Here is a 17,795-nt window from a genome sequence, read left to right on the forward strand (position 1 = left end):
TGCCCATGGAAGCAGCAGCCAAGAAATCAAATGACATATTGTATTGGGCAAATCTGCTGGAAAAAGACCCTCTGAAAATTGTTAAAAAGCAAAGATGTCACTTTGAGGACTAAGGTGTGCCTGACCTAAGCCATGGTATTTTCAATCACGTCATATACATGTGAAAGCTGCACAGTGAATAAGGAAGACCAAAGAAGAACTGATGCCTTTGAATTATGATATTGGCAAAGAATAATGAATATACCATGGACTGCCAGAAGAAGGAACAAATGTGTCTTGGAAGAAGTACAGCCAGAATGTTCCTTAGATGTGAGGATGGTGAAACTTAGTATCACCTACTTTGGACATGTATTAGGAGGGACCAGTCCCTGGAGAAGGACATCATGCTTGGTAATATATAGAGGGTCAGTGAAAAAGAGGAAAACCCTCAATGAGAGGAACTGACACAGTAGCTGTAACCATGGGCTCAAACATAGCAATGATTATGATGGCGGCACAGGACTGGGCAGTGTTTTGTTCTGTTGTACATAGAGTCTCTATGAGTTGAAACCAACTTGAAGGCACCTAACAACAACAACATTAATTAAGTGCTTATGAAGTTGTTTCATAGCCTTTATATTATTTAATTTTTACTATATTCCTATGGGGCATGTACTGTTAACTCTATATGATAAAGAAAATAATGGAACTCCCACAGTCACACAACTAGTTGGTGGCAGAGGTCAGACACAAACACAGATGTGCCTGGCAGAAAGGCTGTTATTAGCTCTTCTGCACTCTCTCTATCCTTCCCAACACCCCTCAATGCTCCGGGTTTTCATATTTCTATTATTTCTATTCCCTTTGGACATCTTTGCTGAAAGAATCAAAGAACAAAAATAATTATCATTTATAAGAGGGACTTAATGGAAATATGTAAAAATATATTCTCAAGAGAAATATGTTTATAGCTTTGGATTGTCCCTACTATTAAGCCCTTCTAATATTATGGAGAGTTGAAAGTCAAATAAATTCTTCTCTAAGAAAAAAAATGTGTAATACTTACTTCATATCCTGTGTCAGTGTTCAGAAAAAAAAAAAATCAAATATATAAGATATACAAAAAAATACAGTGACCACAAATCCATTAGCTTTGCATTTCACCTTATTTTTTTCTAATGGAGTTTAAGCTTACAAAACTGAAAATACAACTGCAGTACGAAAGATAAAGCACAGCAGTACTGTAGTCATTTCACCAGCTTCATTCAAGGCAAAACTAGTTTTGAGCATGAATTTCGTTAGGAATCAAAAGGTTAAAGTTTCAATTAGTGTGTTTCAACATTTCTTATACATGGCATTGACTTTTTTACACAGAGGATGACATGCTGATTTGATGTTTTTTCCCCAGAAATTCATGATTGTTTTCTCTGGGTGCACCTGCACCCTCTCAGGGCTGAAATAGCAAGCACTTGTCTACTGACAAGATTGATGGAGATCAGAGGACATTATGTGGTGATTAAGCCATGGATTTTGGTATCCTACAGCATGGGTTGGATGCCTGGATCCCCCATTTACTAGTATTTTGACCTTGGGAAAGATAATTAACCCATTCAACCACTGATTTACTTTTTTATAAAGTGCGGATAATAATATTAACTTCTCTATAGAGTTACTCAGAACGCTAATGACAAAGATATTATCAAATGTTAAACATGGTGCTTGGCACGTAGTAAGCTTTAAATAAATGGAAGTTGTTATGGTTGCTGTTTCAGTTATTGGCCAAGGAACCAAGACAAGGATTAAGCCGAATATTTTGCCTCATTCTGCAGCATGGCAACTAACCAAACTCTGGCTGTTAACTGGTTTAGGAACAGTCATTTGGGGGGACGAATGATTTGCCCCTAGTGGCTTATTAGCATTAAGGATGAATGATGTCTGAAGTTGGATTTCCTGGGAAACAGACAAGGAGGCAGAGATTTGCATGCAGGAGGTTGGTTAGGGAGTGTACTCAAATCAACATCTGGTAAGAAGTGACTGGACTTGGGAAGCAAAGACATACATCGGACTGGGATATTGTCACACAAAGACCTCACAGATGGGTGAAATGATAGTTCAGATGTGACCTATCTTGAAGTAGGGGGTGAAAACTTTGTAGCCTCCAATTGACCAGTCATTGGGTTGGGGATGCCTCCAGGGAGAAGTACTTAAATATGAGCAAGGGAGCTTCCTTCTATACATGGCAGATTTTGGGGTACATCTCAGCAGTGAGCTCTCAGCAGATAACTTTCTTGGTACCTGAGTAAAAGGAGAATCAGTGCTTTCATTGTGAAAGGTGAAGAGGAGGGCGAGAGGGAGAATGGAGAGGACCTGGGCAGTACACCACAGTTTCCACTACAAATGGTATGTTTTAAAAATATACCTTCTGTGAGATAGTTTTATATTTTTAAAACTTGACATTAAAATTGAGACTATATAAATCCTAGTTTATCTAAACTCATTTGACTTTGAAGAATTTATAGTCCAAATGTATTTGTTTCTTTACTTGTTGGGAGTTTAAACCATAGATTGTTGAAGTAAGTCAAACCAAAGTCATACAATTAATGATGAAGCTGAAACCAGAATCCAACTTTCCTGATTCTTCTTCCTCTTTAGACCCTTATTGACTTAAAATCTGGTTTGAGTTTCACATTTTGTTTTTCAGTTATGTAGTGAGTCTCTAAAAGTGTTTTCCAGCTGTGCTCTATAATTATCAATTTTTGGATTTCTCTTACCAATCCCAATCTCTATTAAGGTGTTCTCACCTAATTTAGATTGTAAATCAGAGATGATTTTTAAAGAGCATGAAAACCTACTTACTACAAAATACAGCATGCCCTAGTATTTAGGTGAGGTAAACATTTTTTATGTTCATTAATATTTTTTCATGCATTATCAATTATAGAAATAATGCAGTCTGTCGTTTTTTTAATAATAGTAATATATTGGAGTTTACATGGATACCTCTGTGTCCTTGCATTATTATTTTTATTTGGAAACACGTGCTTTCTTGACGTCTGTATTCGAAGTTGTGTGATTCATTATTTTTAAGCTTGCATATCCTTATTTCACGTATTTCTTTTTCCATGAGTCAGAGGCAAGTCTAGCTGTTAGTTTGTTATTGTCTGTACTTTTACATAGCATGCCTCCACTTGCCATCATTTTTTCTGTTTTGTGTTTTTAATCTCCCCGCTAGCCACTTTGGGAATAGTTTTTCCAGTTTTCAATAAAAACCAGACAAGAATGTGCATGGGTTTCTCAAATTGGCAGAGTTTTATTGTTGCAATTTTTTAATTCCAGGAGTTTAAAAACAACCAGGAAGTCTGCGTCAGCTGTTTTGATCTCTGGTCTTGCTCTCTTTAACTATTAAAAATTGCTTTTCTATAGAGTTTCACAGAGTTTCACAAATCTTTTGCTTCGACAGCTTAGAGACCCAGTTGGGATAGATAATAAATAAGTACGACAACAATGTGTCTTAACCATAAACCAGACACAGTGATGGGAATTGCCTCAGAAGGTCATTAATGTTCGTGAAACATACCAGGATATCTGATTTCTTTGAGGGTTAAATGTCACCTAACTGTTCTACATTACTATGCTGCTTGTTTTTTTTCCAGGGGAAGAGAAAATATTCCTTCAGTGCTGAGAGGTGGCATGATAAATATTAACCTAAAAAGATCAATGAATTTAGAACAGACCTACTACTTAATAATAATCTTAATTTGCTTAATTGATAATTTGGATGTCTCTTATTACCCAGGTACTTTCTTGACCTACTTCTTTATCCTGCTACTGCTCGGTTTCTCAGCTCTTAAATCCTTTTCTCTGATTCTCTATTAATCCACTCCAACTAGGAATTTGCCCACAGCACTCCACTAAAACATCTCTTCCCGAGATCAGCAATGACCATGATATTGCTAAATCCAGTGGTCATTTCCCATCCTCAATGGGCTTGACATATCAGCAGCGTTTGATACAGCCGATCATTCACTTTATGGAAACACTTTGTTTCTAGGACATCCGTTCACCTGGTTTTTCTAATTTTCTGTCCACTGTTACTCAATTTCTTTTGCTGTTCCTCCTCATCCACATGACCTCTAAATATTGGAGTTCTCTAGGTCTATTCCTTGAACTTTTTCTTGGTAGCCACACTCATTTCTCTGTTGATCTCATCTAGTCTTATTTTTGCATCTGTATGCTATTGTCTCCCAAATATGTATTTCCAGCCCAGATACCAGCTCTGAAATTCAGCTTCATATATCCAAATGTCTACCACATATTTCTATTTGGAAGTCTAAAATACATCTTAAATTTAGTTTTCGTTCTGAGTGATACTTGATATCTACTGAGCTGTATCTGTGTGAGTGTGTGTGTGTGTGTGAAAGAGAGGAGGTCAGTGTGACTGGAGTGCACTAAGCAAAAGGAGGATGTTGTTGTTTGGTACCATTGAGTCTATTCTGACTCATGGTGAGTACATGAGTCATGGCTGTAATTTTTATGGAAGCAGATTGTGGAGCCACTGGATGGGTTTCAATTACCAGCCTTAATAGCCAAGCACTTAACTGTTCTACCACCAGAGCTACTTACAAGGATAGCAGGAGACGATGTTTAAGAAGTAACAAGGAGCCAGATTATGCAGTCTTTTATTGAACTGTGTAAGTGCTTTGACTTTGAGTGAGAAGGGAACCACTGTAGGGTTCTGAGTAGAGGAATGACATGATCTGGCTTCCTTTTTAGCGAGAGCACTCTGGCTACTGTATTAAGAATAGATGAAGGGAAACAAGAGCAGAAGCCGGGAGACCAGTTAGGAGGCTGTTGCAGTCATCCGGTGGAGGTATGAAGATGGCTTGGTCCAAGATGGTGGCAGTGAAAGTGGTGAGAAGTGATCAGATTCTGAATTTAAAGTGACAGCTAACAAGATTACTTGATAAATTGGTATGGAATATGAAAGAAAAAGAAGAGTCAAGTTATACTCCAAAATGTCTGGCCTAAGCATCTGGAGTTGTGTTAACTGAGAATAGGGACAGCTATGAAGGGAACAGGTGCTGATGGGAATATGTAGACCTTCGTCTTGGACATGTTAGTTTGAAGTGGCACATAGTATGCTTTCATTTAGTATTTGCTAAATGAATGAATGGCAACTCAGCCCTGCTTTCCACTATACCTATTATTCCTGCATCTAGAACCTTTTGGGTTTGGGGAAGACTAGTTGTGCTTGTGCTTGGGGTGAGATGGATCTGGAGGTCAAATTACCCCACATATAGACACGAACATAGTTATTCTTTTTTTAGTCATGATCCTCAACCCTGGCCTGCTCTTATTGCCTCTCATACCTGTGCTTTTTTTTTTTTGACGTTGTGAGGGAAAGATGGACTTCTCAAGTTGATCCCCTTTTTTAAGGCAGTGGACTTTCAACTTCATATGTTTTGTTACGTCAGTTCCCACATAAATATCCCATCCACATTTCATCTTTCAGAAATTAATTGACATCGTTTTGTTGTTGTCGGTGCCCATGCTATCTTTGCCATTGTGGTTTGTATTTTTATATCTCTAATTTTTTTTTTTTAAACTGTTAGTTTAGTGTATCGTTTCTCTTGAGTGAATTGAAATAAACACACAGTCAATCCAAGTTAAAAATCACATTTATATACTCTTCAAGGATCTGTTTAATAATGAGTATAATTTTCATTTAAATATACAAGTAAACACAACATTTTTCCTTTAACTAACCCATTGCTGTCGAGTCAGTTCCAACTCACAGTGCCCTAAAAGACAGAGTAGAACTGCCCCATAGGGTTTCCAAGGCTGAAAATCTTTATGGAAGCAGACTGCTACATCTTTCTCTCATGGAACACCTGGTGGGTTTGAACCACTGACCTTTGGGTTAGCAGCTGAGTGCTTTAACCATTGTGCACCTGTGCCCCTTTTCCTTCAACTAGACAAATAAAAATTAATTTTTTTTTTGATTTTGTCAAATGTTTAGTGTCATGAGGTTATATTCCTTGTGATGGACTCAGTGTTCCTGGCCTATTATCTGCTCTTTTGCTTTTAAACAATTCTCATTTATGAAGTTTACATGAGCTCTTAGTATAGTCTTGGGCACATTTTGGACACTCAATAAATATTTGTTGAGTATATGAATAAATTGTAGGAAAACTGTCCGTCTTTGAAGTTCTTATCTATTTTCTAGTTAATCCTCCCATATTCAACTGATATTTGTACATGCTCTATGTGTAAGGTACTAAAGAATATACAATTTTGAGTAAGAAATAATTCTTGGTCTTAAGACAGTTGCAGTGTATTAATACAGAAAGAAAAATGATACAAAAATGAAGAGGTAAAATCTAGTGAGTGGCATAAAGTCATACAATCTGGGAAGTCAGATAAGTGAGGGAAATTCAGGGATACCTTCATTAAGATGGTAGCATTTGAGCTAGTCCTTAAAGAATTGCCAGGGTTCAGTATGAGAAACGGGATTGAAGCCATTCTAAATGAGCATACTAGTAAGTATGCAAATAAAGGGGCAGAAAAACATGTTACTGCCATCCCCTACTTTTTGAAAGTTCACATTAGGCCACTTTTATGAAAGACCTACATTAGTACCTGTTCTGGCTAACGGAAAGAAATCAGAAGAGGATTTTTGCTTTTATGAAAAAAAGATGAAAAGCAGAAATAGCACTGAGTCCTTGTTTTACAGCAAGCCTTTAGAGAGGTAGCATGTACCCTGAGCAGCAAGAGTGATGTCGCCAAGCTCATTTTGTCATATCATTCCAGCTTTTATGATATATTGGTGTTATTTTAGGGTTTATGTGTTATTTGGTAGGTTATTTTTTGGTTCTGGGAATGCTCATAAAATTTTCCCATGTAAATAAATGGTGATTGCTTCTTCGCCTTACATCATTTCGGCTTACAAAAGATTTCATGGCAATGCTCTACTTTGGGATAGCGGGGGAACCCTGTGTTGGATCAGTGTTAATTTAGCTAGATTATAATGAATGAAGAAGAAGAACTATAAAGCTGGAAAGACTTTGGAGAAAATTGTGATTGGCCTTAGACTATAGGGAAGAAAGAATTTGAGTGTTTTTCCATAAGAAGACACAAAAGGTTAATCAGTTGGAGATTGCTGTGATCAGACATTTTCTTTGGTAAGATTATTTGAAAGAACTTGAAAATTGATTGAATGATGTCAGCAAGAGAAATACCTGATATTACCCTGAGATTTGAACCTCTGTTCTGAGAAAGATGTAGGTTTGATTTTCAGACGTAGGGGAATCAGTAGAAGGTAATTTAGGAAGTAAGATAACAGCAATTTTAGATATGTTAAATTTAGAGTGAATTTCAAGAGGAAGTGTCCAGCAGGCAGTAGAAAGTGTGAAACTAGAGGTTGGGAAGAAAGTATTAAAAATAAAGACCTGACAAAAAACGATTAAAGAACGTCGTATCTTGTGATCGTTTTCTCTGGTTTAACAAATTTGGTTACATTGAAAATTTACATGTTACTATTTTTATTTATTTATTTTTAACTTATTATTTCAAGGCTCTTGATTTAAAAACAAAAATATTTCAGCTTCTTTTGAATTTCTTTTCCATGTTAAATAAATCTTAGTTCAGTGACATCACTTTTAAACATTTAGCTCCCAAAGATCAGAGGAGTTACGCAAAATCTTTTTATATTTTTGTGGGCCTGTTATAAAATCATTAGACATTTGGGCACATTAAAAACTTAATGTCATACTGAACAAATAACTGGAAGGAAAAAAAAGTTATTTTTCTCCAGGATATCAAAGTACACATTCTTCCAACTCTGCTGTTAGAGTCAAAATCTGTCACTCTTTATTTTCTTATCCTTAGAGTTAGATGATACATATTCTGTGGTACTTATATTAATGTCAACAGGAGCCAAAATCCATTCTTTACATCCTGGGAAACTAAGATGCTTAGCAACGTTTTAATGTTTATGTTTGAAATTAAACTTTTTTAAATCACAAAAATAACAAAGACTTATAATAAAATCAAATAACATAGGTACATATAAAATAAACGAGAGCCCTTATTTCCTCTGCGCTCAATTCTACTTTCCCAGAAGTTAGTGCTCTTAATAGCTTATTATATAGTCTCTCCAACTTTTTTCTTTACGTAGAGAAAAACACTAATATTATGTCTTTTTATTTTAATAAAGTGAACTTTACACATATCATGCTGTAACTTTTTAAACTGAAAATTTCCATAAGCATATTTCTTTATGAATGTTCTAAGAGAAACAAGATAGCCATAAATATCAATACTTTTGTTATCTCTTTCCTTTGAGAAGTTTTCTAAACCCGATTATAAAGACAATGAGAAAATATTGAAGACTCACCATACCGTACTTTAGGCAACGTAAGTGAATTTGAGCGTTACCTGCGCAAAGATACTGAAATGTATGATTCTAAGATCTTCACTCAGTGCTTCATATCATACATGCTGAAGCGGTTCTTTGTGTTACTCTGTTCAGGCCCTGTTTAAATTTCAGGTGATCTGCTTAGATAAAGACTATGTTAAAGTCTATCTTCTTAATTCCTAGTTACTTTGAGGATGTATCAGTAATTTATAAAGGCATCATTCCCAAGGTGGTTGAGAAACATTATTGTGTTTTATCCATTCAGAACCATATTAGCCTTTGAACCTATATTGATGCATTCGGCCAGCACTTAGGAGAGGGAGGGTTATAGTCTCCTACAAGACCCGAGGGGATGGTAAACATCATATGTAATTATATTTTATAATGTCTATACTGAAAGAATAGCACAGAGATAAGAATATTTGGCAAAACATGTGTTTTGTTTTAGAATACATCGTAAGATTAAATCAAGCCAGAAGCAAATTGAGCCACACAAAGACTAACTTGTTTGCTCCCCATTCTGATACTTTCTTGGCTTAGATCTTTTTTTTTTCTTCCCCCATATGAGCCCTTTTTTTTTTTTATCGATACAATTCATGGTCAGTACCATCAAAATAGTTTGCTTTATAATGGTAGGAAAAATTCATTTTTTTCAAGTGTCTTTTACAGTGGTATTTTGATAAATTACTCGCATTTTCCCTCTCCCCTCAACTTTTTATTTTCTAAAAGGCGTATCTGGGATTCTTTTTCTTATATGAATCTTTCTGTTGATGTTCTTTTTTTTTGTTGTTGTTGAAAATACAGCTTGCAGTAAAGGAGACACCAAGTGGTATGTGGCAATCAGCTTGGTGGTAGCAGGGAACACAGCTGGGCTTCTTGCTTTCTATGAGCTAGAGCTTTCATTAAACCAGCTTTAAATGTCATGAAGTAAAAACAGTGGGAGGTTTTTACAGATGACAACATCTTATTGGCTGATTTACTAGTGACAGAACTGGTTGCTGTCAGAGTTATTAAAAACCAAAATGTAAGTGGGATAATTGAGTATCAGAGTCACAGTTAGAACTAAAATAATATTTAACAATATAAATATTTAAATAACATAATTTAAAAAGTATTTCAGGTTACTTTGATATTTTATACTGTTAGCAGCAACAATCCTATTGAAAACACCGATTGCAGAGTAGTTGTTTGGAAATCCCACATTAACATTAATTCCCATCATGAAGAGCTATCAGATCATGTGCTTTTTAGTTGGTTTATAAGACCTTACTTTTTAATGAGTGTTTTTATTGACTTTAAAACTACATTTATCAAGGGTTGCAAACGTATCTGCATCTTCTTCCTCTGTTTTCTTTCCTCAAAGCATTCTTACGTGACCTACTTTAATTAACCAACACAGTGAACTCAGGGATACTAGGCTTGCTTTATATAACCCAGGAGCCCTGGTGGTGCAGTGGTTAAGTGCTCAACTGCTAACCGAAGGGTCAGCGGTTCAAATCTACCAGCTGCTCCAGAGGAGAAAGATACAGCAGTCTGTTTTCATAAAGATTACAGCCTTGGAAACCCTATGGGGAAGTTCTCTTCTGTCTTCCAGGGTCATTATGAGTTGGAGTCGATTTGATGGCAATAGATTTGGTTCCACCCACTGCCGTCGAGTCAATTCCGACTGATCGCGAGGTTTTTTTTATATAACCCAGTCTCTGTTCAGAGGACCCTTCAAAACCGCTGCCATTTTCTTTTATCTGTGCCTTAATTTGGACCTTATAAATCCATCCTTCCCCTTGATTCATACTATTGTATGCTGATTATACTTATACTCAACAGTTTCTTTCCTCTTACTCCATTGAATTTCTCATGCATTCTTCGCCCATTTTCCACATGTTTGTCTTAACTGAGACAGTGAGATACCATAGTTTAGAACTGGGGAGTCAGACAGACCTGAATCCGAGTTCTGAGGTGGTTTTCACTAGTTGTATGCTCTCGGACAAGTTAATATTTTTAAGTCTAAATTATTCAAGTTTCTTATATATAAGAGATAACTTTTCAGGGTGAAATAAAGTACTTAGTACAGTCCTTGGCACATGGCACTTACGGTACTTAGATTAGATTAGATTATACTTACGGTATTTATAATATACTAACAATTTTAGATTGTATATTGTAAATACGGGTATTTAGAGAAATATAAGTTGTCTCTTTGAGTGGTAGGCATGGCTTTCTTCCGACTAACGAAGGCCTATATAGATTTTAGTCTGTCCCTTCCTGTTTTCTATTGATTTGGGGGACTTGCTATGAGAATAGAAATTGTAATTGAATGATAGTCTGGTAATGAATATGTATTATTTGGAATTGATTCTAGTGTTTATTTCTTTTAGTGTCCTACTAAAACCAAAGCAACGTTTGGAGTCCATCTTAAAATAGTAGGAGACTGGACAGGTATGTAGAACATAGACTTTTAAGATACATATTTTGAAAATAATGGGATATACAATAATTTGAATGTGTTTGAGTAGTAAAACAACCAGCATGTATAGAAGTATGCATATGTTTTCAGGCTATTGTTTGTTTTCTTTCTTTGCTTGTACAGTTTTGACATCAGTTTTCTTCCTGTGAGACACATTTTTGGAATTGTATCCTGGGTGTCAGTAGTTATTAATGATGTACAGTTCACTGTGCTTTCACTTCAGAGGTTCTGTTTACTTGCCAGATGCACGAGCAATACAAGAGCACTGAAATTCGCCTATTAGATAACACAATCTTTAAATTAGTGGTTGGTTTGGCTCTCAAAATAATCAACACCTAGGACTGATATCACTCAGATATTCCAGCTTTTGCATGATCTTTTCTGTGGTATATATGTATCTGGAATAGTGTTCACTACTAATAGCAGATCTACTCGTGGTATGCCATTCATCTATTCAATAAATTCTTTTGATTATCTGAGAGATATATTACATTGAATGTCCTGAGGAAATATAAGAAATATTATTCATTCTCATATTTCCTTGACCCACCAGAGTAACTGACAAGTGAGTGCTCGATAAATGTTGATTTGTTGGTTGATTGATTAGGTTGGGGGTTTGAAGGAACGGATGCGGTATAAACATGAATGTAAATGTAAACTGAAGGCTTTTATAATTAAATCCTAAACAAGAGCTTGGTTTGTAAAAGCTATAGGATGTCAAAAAAAGGAAAGCTCAGTATAGGTGGGGCTGTGAAAGAAATTTCATAAAGAAGAGAGAATTCAAGCTGAACCTTAGAAATTGGGCAAATGAAGATAAAAGTAGGTAATTTAAAGTGAAGTTTACAGCATTGCCAAAAATCAGGGCAGATAATGATTGAAGCTTATTCATGTAGTATGAGTCAGTCTAGGAGAAGCAAAGATTTTCTTCTAGAGAGTAGTATGAAAAAATCAGCTGGGGTCAGTTTAGGTAAATGCCTTGAAAAGATATTTGGATTAGAAGAACCTGTAGACTTTATGGGCTCAAGCATAACAATGACTGTGAGCATGACGCAGGACCGGGCAGTGTTTCGTTCTGTGGTACATAGGGTCATATGAGTCGGAACCAACATGACGGCAGCTAACAACAGCAACATAGACTTTAGAGAATCATGGAAGGATTCGAAGCAACACGATGAAAAAAATGCTATTAAATTGCTAATTGTATGGATTAGAGTCAAGAAGAACTTGTGGGTGCTCGGAGGCGGAGGGGAAGGAGTCAGTGGAGGAGGCTGGGATGGAATGGGATTTACGAGCAAAGGTTGAGAATTTAGCATTGGATAAAAGGAGGAATCAATTTCTGTAATAATCAGGGAAGGGTAAAATGTTAGGTAAAGAGCAAGAGATATTTTGAGAAGAGGAGGAGGAAGTTGAAGGAGCTTATATCATATAGTAAAAAAAAAACAGTAATAATAGGTTTATAAAGTTCTTTGTCTATAGAGAGGGCAGCCAGCATGGAATCGGAAATTTGAAGAAAATATGTAACATGGGATTTGATGGGCAAGCAACTAAATGAATCAAAAGATCTTTAAGCAGTAATGATTTATATGTAGCCGTGGGAAGCCAGGCTTAAACAGATATTGTTCATGTAGTGTTATTCAAAATAAATCATAGGCGTCAATTGTTAGGAGAACACTTGGTATAGTATGGAAATATTAATTTTCGTAACTTGGTATATGAGTGGAATAATCACACTTGTTTTACACTGTGACATTAGGAATGAGTACCATTCTTTTCTGGTAAGAATCTTAATATATTAAGAATTAAGTTCAGTAATGAATGGTAATTGACAGAATTCTATAGTGGAAAACAGGCACAATGAAGACATTGTTTAACTCTTAAGGGTAAGCAGAAACTTCATGATGGTATACTACTAGCTATTATTACTGAATTTCTACACAGTTATTTTCTATATCAGTAGCTCATTAAAATAATTGATTGGCTCACCATTTATTTTAATCTCTAATAAGGAATGCTTAATAGTGCTAATTTTATCCTCCTTTTTTATGTACTGTGCCATTGAAGAAGAAACAAGATCATTCTATTCAGAGTTCATTTTCAGTCAGGTGCTTTTCAATTAATAGACCTTCTTGGTTGTTGACTTTTAAATATTTGTTGACTTGGGGGAAAAAAAAGTCAAGCATTCATGCAAAGAACCTCTAAATAATCCTGCCACCATCTGACACTTTAGTTAAAAAAAAAAAAAGGTTAGGCTGTCCTAAAAACGGTGGAATTATAATTAGGTAAGAAAAGGATCAGGGATTGCTGGGTTTTATTCTGAAAGAGCTGATTGAAACTCAGCATTAACAACAGTAGGTATTAGAAGTACCATAGAGATGCTTAGGAGGTTGAATATCAGAGGTTTACTTTTCTGAATAGAATAAGAGATGTTTTAGAGTGACCTTTTCTTCCCTGAAATACGTTTTCCATGGGCAGTTGAGGGGGTATAAAGGACAGGTTTAAGACTGCCCCATTGATGATCTTTCCAAGACTAATCAACTCCACCCAACTGTAGAGTACCCAGGTCTCGAATGAAGCAACTATCGCACAACAGGAGACATCAAAGCCTCATATTTTCCCCCTAGACATCTAGATGCATCCCTGTGTGTTCTGAAGACTTAAGTTTAGAAAACTCTTAAAACCCCTTAAACACAATTCAGGATTTTTCCTTGAAATGACGGTGGTAGAATGGGCTGGAGTGGATTGCCTAAGTAGATTTCTCTTTGAATTGAAGTGATATTTTGTTCCCCTTCCAAAATAAGTCATGCTTTCTACTTTCAAATGTATGGCCACAAATTACCTAAAAGTTTCTTGTTAATTTCTTCATTAGATATGTGCTGCAACACTGTATGTAGTACGTATTGCTAACCATAAGATGTACAAAAAACATGTTCCTAAGTGCAGTTCATCATGATTTGAGTACATCTTAAGTCGGGGACTACTTGTATACAGGATGGAAAGGAGGAAGACTGGGTTAGAGGCAAAATGACTAATTTGAAGATTTGAAGATTTATCATAGTGTTAAGGAAGCCAGGAACATAGAAAGTTCTGAGGAGGAAGTAATCTATGGTATCCTGTGCAATAGGGCTGAAAAATAACTATGGAAAAGGATTACTGCTAACCTTATAAAAATGATCTCATTGGGGAAATACAGGGGAGAGGTTTGGAGATGGTACAGATTGCTGTGAATTGGAGACCTGTAAGTGCAGTGCTAGTGTACAATAAGAGGCACATAGCAAATGGGCCTAGTTCTAAATTTCCCAGAACTCTGCGAGTGATCGAATATATGCTTACCTGGCCTGTGATTTACAATGGGAGAGGATTAGCAAATACAGATACAATTACCTATGTGTATATCTAGGTAGATCTGCGTAAGGATGGGATTAACCTATTATGTCTTAAAGTATGTATTATTTGTATAATACCAAAAAACCCAAACTCATTGCCATCAAGTTGATTCTGACTTATAGCGAACCTATGGGACAGAGCAGAACTGCCCTAAAGGGTTTCCAAGGAGTGGCTGGTGGATTCGAACTGCTGACCTTTTGCCACCAGGCTCCATTTCTATAATAAAAAAACTAAAACCCAAACCCACTGCTGTGGAGTCTATTCCAACTCATAGCAAATAGGACTCTATTAGGCTGTGTGGAAATCATCGAAGATAATTTATTAATTAATTTATGGAAGTTAATATAGATTTTTTTGCCATCGTAATATAACAAGTATTAATAAATAAGAACTGGGTTTAAATTTCATATTCATAGCCTTAGAAATCAAGGAAGTTTTTATATCAGGGAAATGAGAAGCATGTGATCTGAGCTTTATCCTTTAAATGGCCATCTTTTCTCAGGAGGGAGGATAAATTGTTTTTCCTTTGGTTTCTCAGTTTATGGAGATGAAATAAATCTATGCTGTCATTTTTTAGTAGATGACAGCTCACTTATAATGTCACAAAAATATAGGGACTGCCTAGTGTTTTACTGGAAGTCACTAGTCGTCAGGTTTTGTTCTAGTCTAGCCATTTTGAAATCTGAGGGATATACAGAAATTTTGTTTTATTTTCTATCCAATAAAAAAAATAGTTGAATTTTACACTTGAACATAAATTATATAGTTTCTAAAGCACTTGGAAGCAGAATTATTTTTTTAGGAGAGCCTAGTGGATTACTTGCATGTTTTCTGTTTATATTAGGACTTGTTCTGTTCCTAAGGGAAGTTTAAATTAGTATTTCCTGCTTAATTTTTACTACATACAATCAAGGAAAATAAGAATAATGAGAAATTTTCTTAGTCACTAAATTTTTTAAATAATGTCAAGAGTATGACAGTAATGTACTTGATGGTCAAGAAGGTGTATGTCACTTCGCCAAGTCAGTCCACCGTTAATGCACTAAATAATTTTTAAAAAGACAAAAAGGCAGTAGTCTTATGCCATTATCGTTACCACGGGGAACATTTTAAAGTACTCATTTTCTTGATGCACTTGCTAAGTACTTTATAAAGGGAGGTAAATGAATGAAGTTCCTGTTCTCTAAATAAATTATAATTTTTAAAGCAGAATTTTAACTTGATGGATAGTAATGATGTAGATGGAGTTCATAAGGTCATACAAATAAACACACCAAAGACATTAAATGTATTAATACCAGAGGAAGGTATTTATCTTTTGTGAATTCAAAAAAACAAGTCAGGGAGTTGTAGGAATGGTGTCTGGTGAAAATGCTACTGCTATTATTATGATTTTTGAACTTTAACAATGGAGGAGGATGTGATTTTATAAGCAGGGATATCAGCAGAATGGAAAACTCTGAACTTTCCCATGAAGTGAGATTTTGAGAAAATTTGGAGGTGGCATTTCTGTAATCGACATGGAATGCTAGGGAACACTGAGAAATACACCTGGCTGGAATACAACAATGCGCAGTGGTGGTTCAGTGGCGAAATTCTTGCCTTCCATGAGGAGAGCTTGGTTTGACTCCTTGTCAGTATACCTCAAGCGCAGCCACACCCATCTGTCAGTGAAGGCTTGCGCGTTATGATGCTGAACAGGTTTCAGCAGAGCTTCCAGACTAAAATAGCGTAAGAAGACAGGCCTGGTGATCTACTTCGAAATATTAACCATTGAAAACCCTGTAGATCACAATGGTCTCATTCCTTTGTGCATGAGGTCACCATGAGTCTGGGGCAGACTCAATGGTAGCTAACAAGAACAAGAGAAGATAAAAGGTAGAAAAGTAAGTGGTTAAAATGGCCTGCTTCAATGTGATGAAGACCTTAAAAATAGAAGTTGATCTTGTGTTTTTGTTGGCACTCTCTGGAGAAAGTAATAAAATTCTTAGGGGTGCAGCTATCAGTATAATTGGGAGGGAAGGGAAAGGAGAGATGATACACATAGGAATTTTTGTATATCTAGATGTTTTCAGTGACAATACCTAGTAAAATCTGTGATTCCAATTGGAGCAAATAAAAAAACACATTTTAAGAGTTGGAATGTTATTCATGAGTAATCAAGAGATTTGTCTTCCTTTCTTTCACGAATTCCTTCTTATTTACTGTGTAGTCTTTTGACATTCCACTTTCATAATAATACTGAATATCTTTTGTTGATCCTGGAATGGAGCACTGTTCAGTGGTAGCTTGGGATATTGTGTCCTCCCTGGTTGAAACATAGTATTCAACCATCCAGACCTTCAAAGTTGGCAGTGTGTGTAGTGGAAAAGAGAACAGACTTCAGAGTGAGACAGGCCCAGGGCAAGTTCTAAGCCCAATAGAAATGGGAAACTTTTTTTTTTTTTTTGGTATGGGAATGAGCTTGCATGAGTAAGTATTCCCACTTTTGCTGCATTTTTTCCACAAAGCAGGAACTGAGGGCAACATTTTCAGTCATCTTTTTTAAAGAAGTTCTTAATTACATTTATTATGTATTTCATTTGTTTGTTCATTTAACCAGGGGAGTTGGTCTTTGCAAAGCAAAAAATTTGAAAAAAATTTCATAAGTCCATTAAAGGCCTTTATATGGTGTTTGTTATCTTTTTCAAATAAAAAAAATCATTTTGAGAAAAATTTAATGTCATTTCAGTGAGAAATGAGAATTGAGCTATGTGAAGAAAATAATATTTTCTTAAGAGATAGAGAAGTTTAGAGAGACATGTTGTGTTTCTAGATAGAAAGGTTGAATTTTGTAGAAGTTCGTTCTTTCCAAAATAAATTATATGCTTAATACAATTTCAGTCAAAATAAGAAATAAAAATATTATTAATGTTTATTTGGGAAACTGTAAGAATTGAAAATGAATAACAGGGTAGGACTTGCCCTATTGAAATATAAAGTGAAATAAATTTTACAAGCAAGCCAAGAATTCACAATGTTAGTTTGCCTAAGAAAATAAAGCTCTGTTAAGTGAACGAGTTGGAATCTGAACTCAGCTTCACTTTAAAACACTTGGGGCTTTTTGTTAATATTTCCATATTTATTTGACCATGGATTTTTTTTTTATTGTAGTAAATGATACGCTTCACTTATAGCACAATAAAACTTATAGTTTCACTTATAGTTTAACAAAAATATATATAATATTTTCCATTTTAGCCACGTTCAAGAGTATAATCCAGTGACGTTACTTATATTCACCATGTTGTACATTTTTCACCATTATTCTGGGATTCATTTTCAAATGTTTTTCATCACGCTAAACAAAGACTCAGCGTACATTAAGTATTAACTCCTCCCATGTCCCTCTTCCTGAGCCCCTGGTAAGCACTAATAAACTGTCTCTGTGCATTTGCTTATTCTAGATATTTCATGTAAGTGGGATCATACAATGTTTGTCCTTTCCTGTCTGACTTATTTTGCTCAGCATAATGTTTTCCAGGTTCATTCCTGTTGTAGCATATATCAGAG

At 35.6% G+C, this 17,795-nt stretch overlaps 1 protein-coding gene across 3 annotated transcripts in view; it reads left to right on the top strand.

Annotated features, from left to right (window-relative positions):
- NOX4 (NADPH oxidase 4) overlaps positions 1 to 17,795 on the top strand; it is a 181,996-nt gene that overhangs the window by 106,894 nt on the left and 57,307 nt on the right. For all 3 annotated transcript variants that reach the window (XM_049889568.1, XM_049889570.1, XM_049889571.1), the window contains one exon: positions 10,771 to 10,831. In XM_049889568.1, coding sequence (XP_049745525.1) covers positions 10,771 to 10,831 — 61 coding nt within the window. The remainder of the gene's footprint in view (positions 1 to 10,770; positions 10,832 to 17,795) is intronic.

This window comes from Elephas maximus, chromosome 7, assembly GCF_024166365.1.
Source record: "Elephas maximus indicus isolate mEleMax1 chromosome 7, mEleMax1 primary haplotype, whole genome shotgun sequence".
Classification (NCBI taxonomy): domain Eukaryota; kingdom Metazoa; phylum Chordata; class Mammalia; order Proboscidea; family Elephantidae; genus Elephas; species Elephas maximus.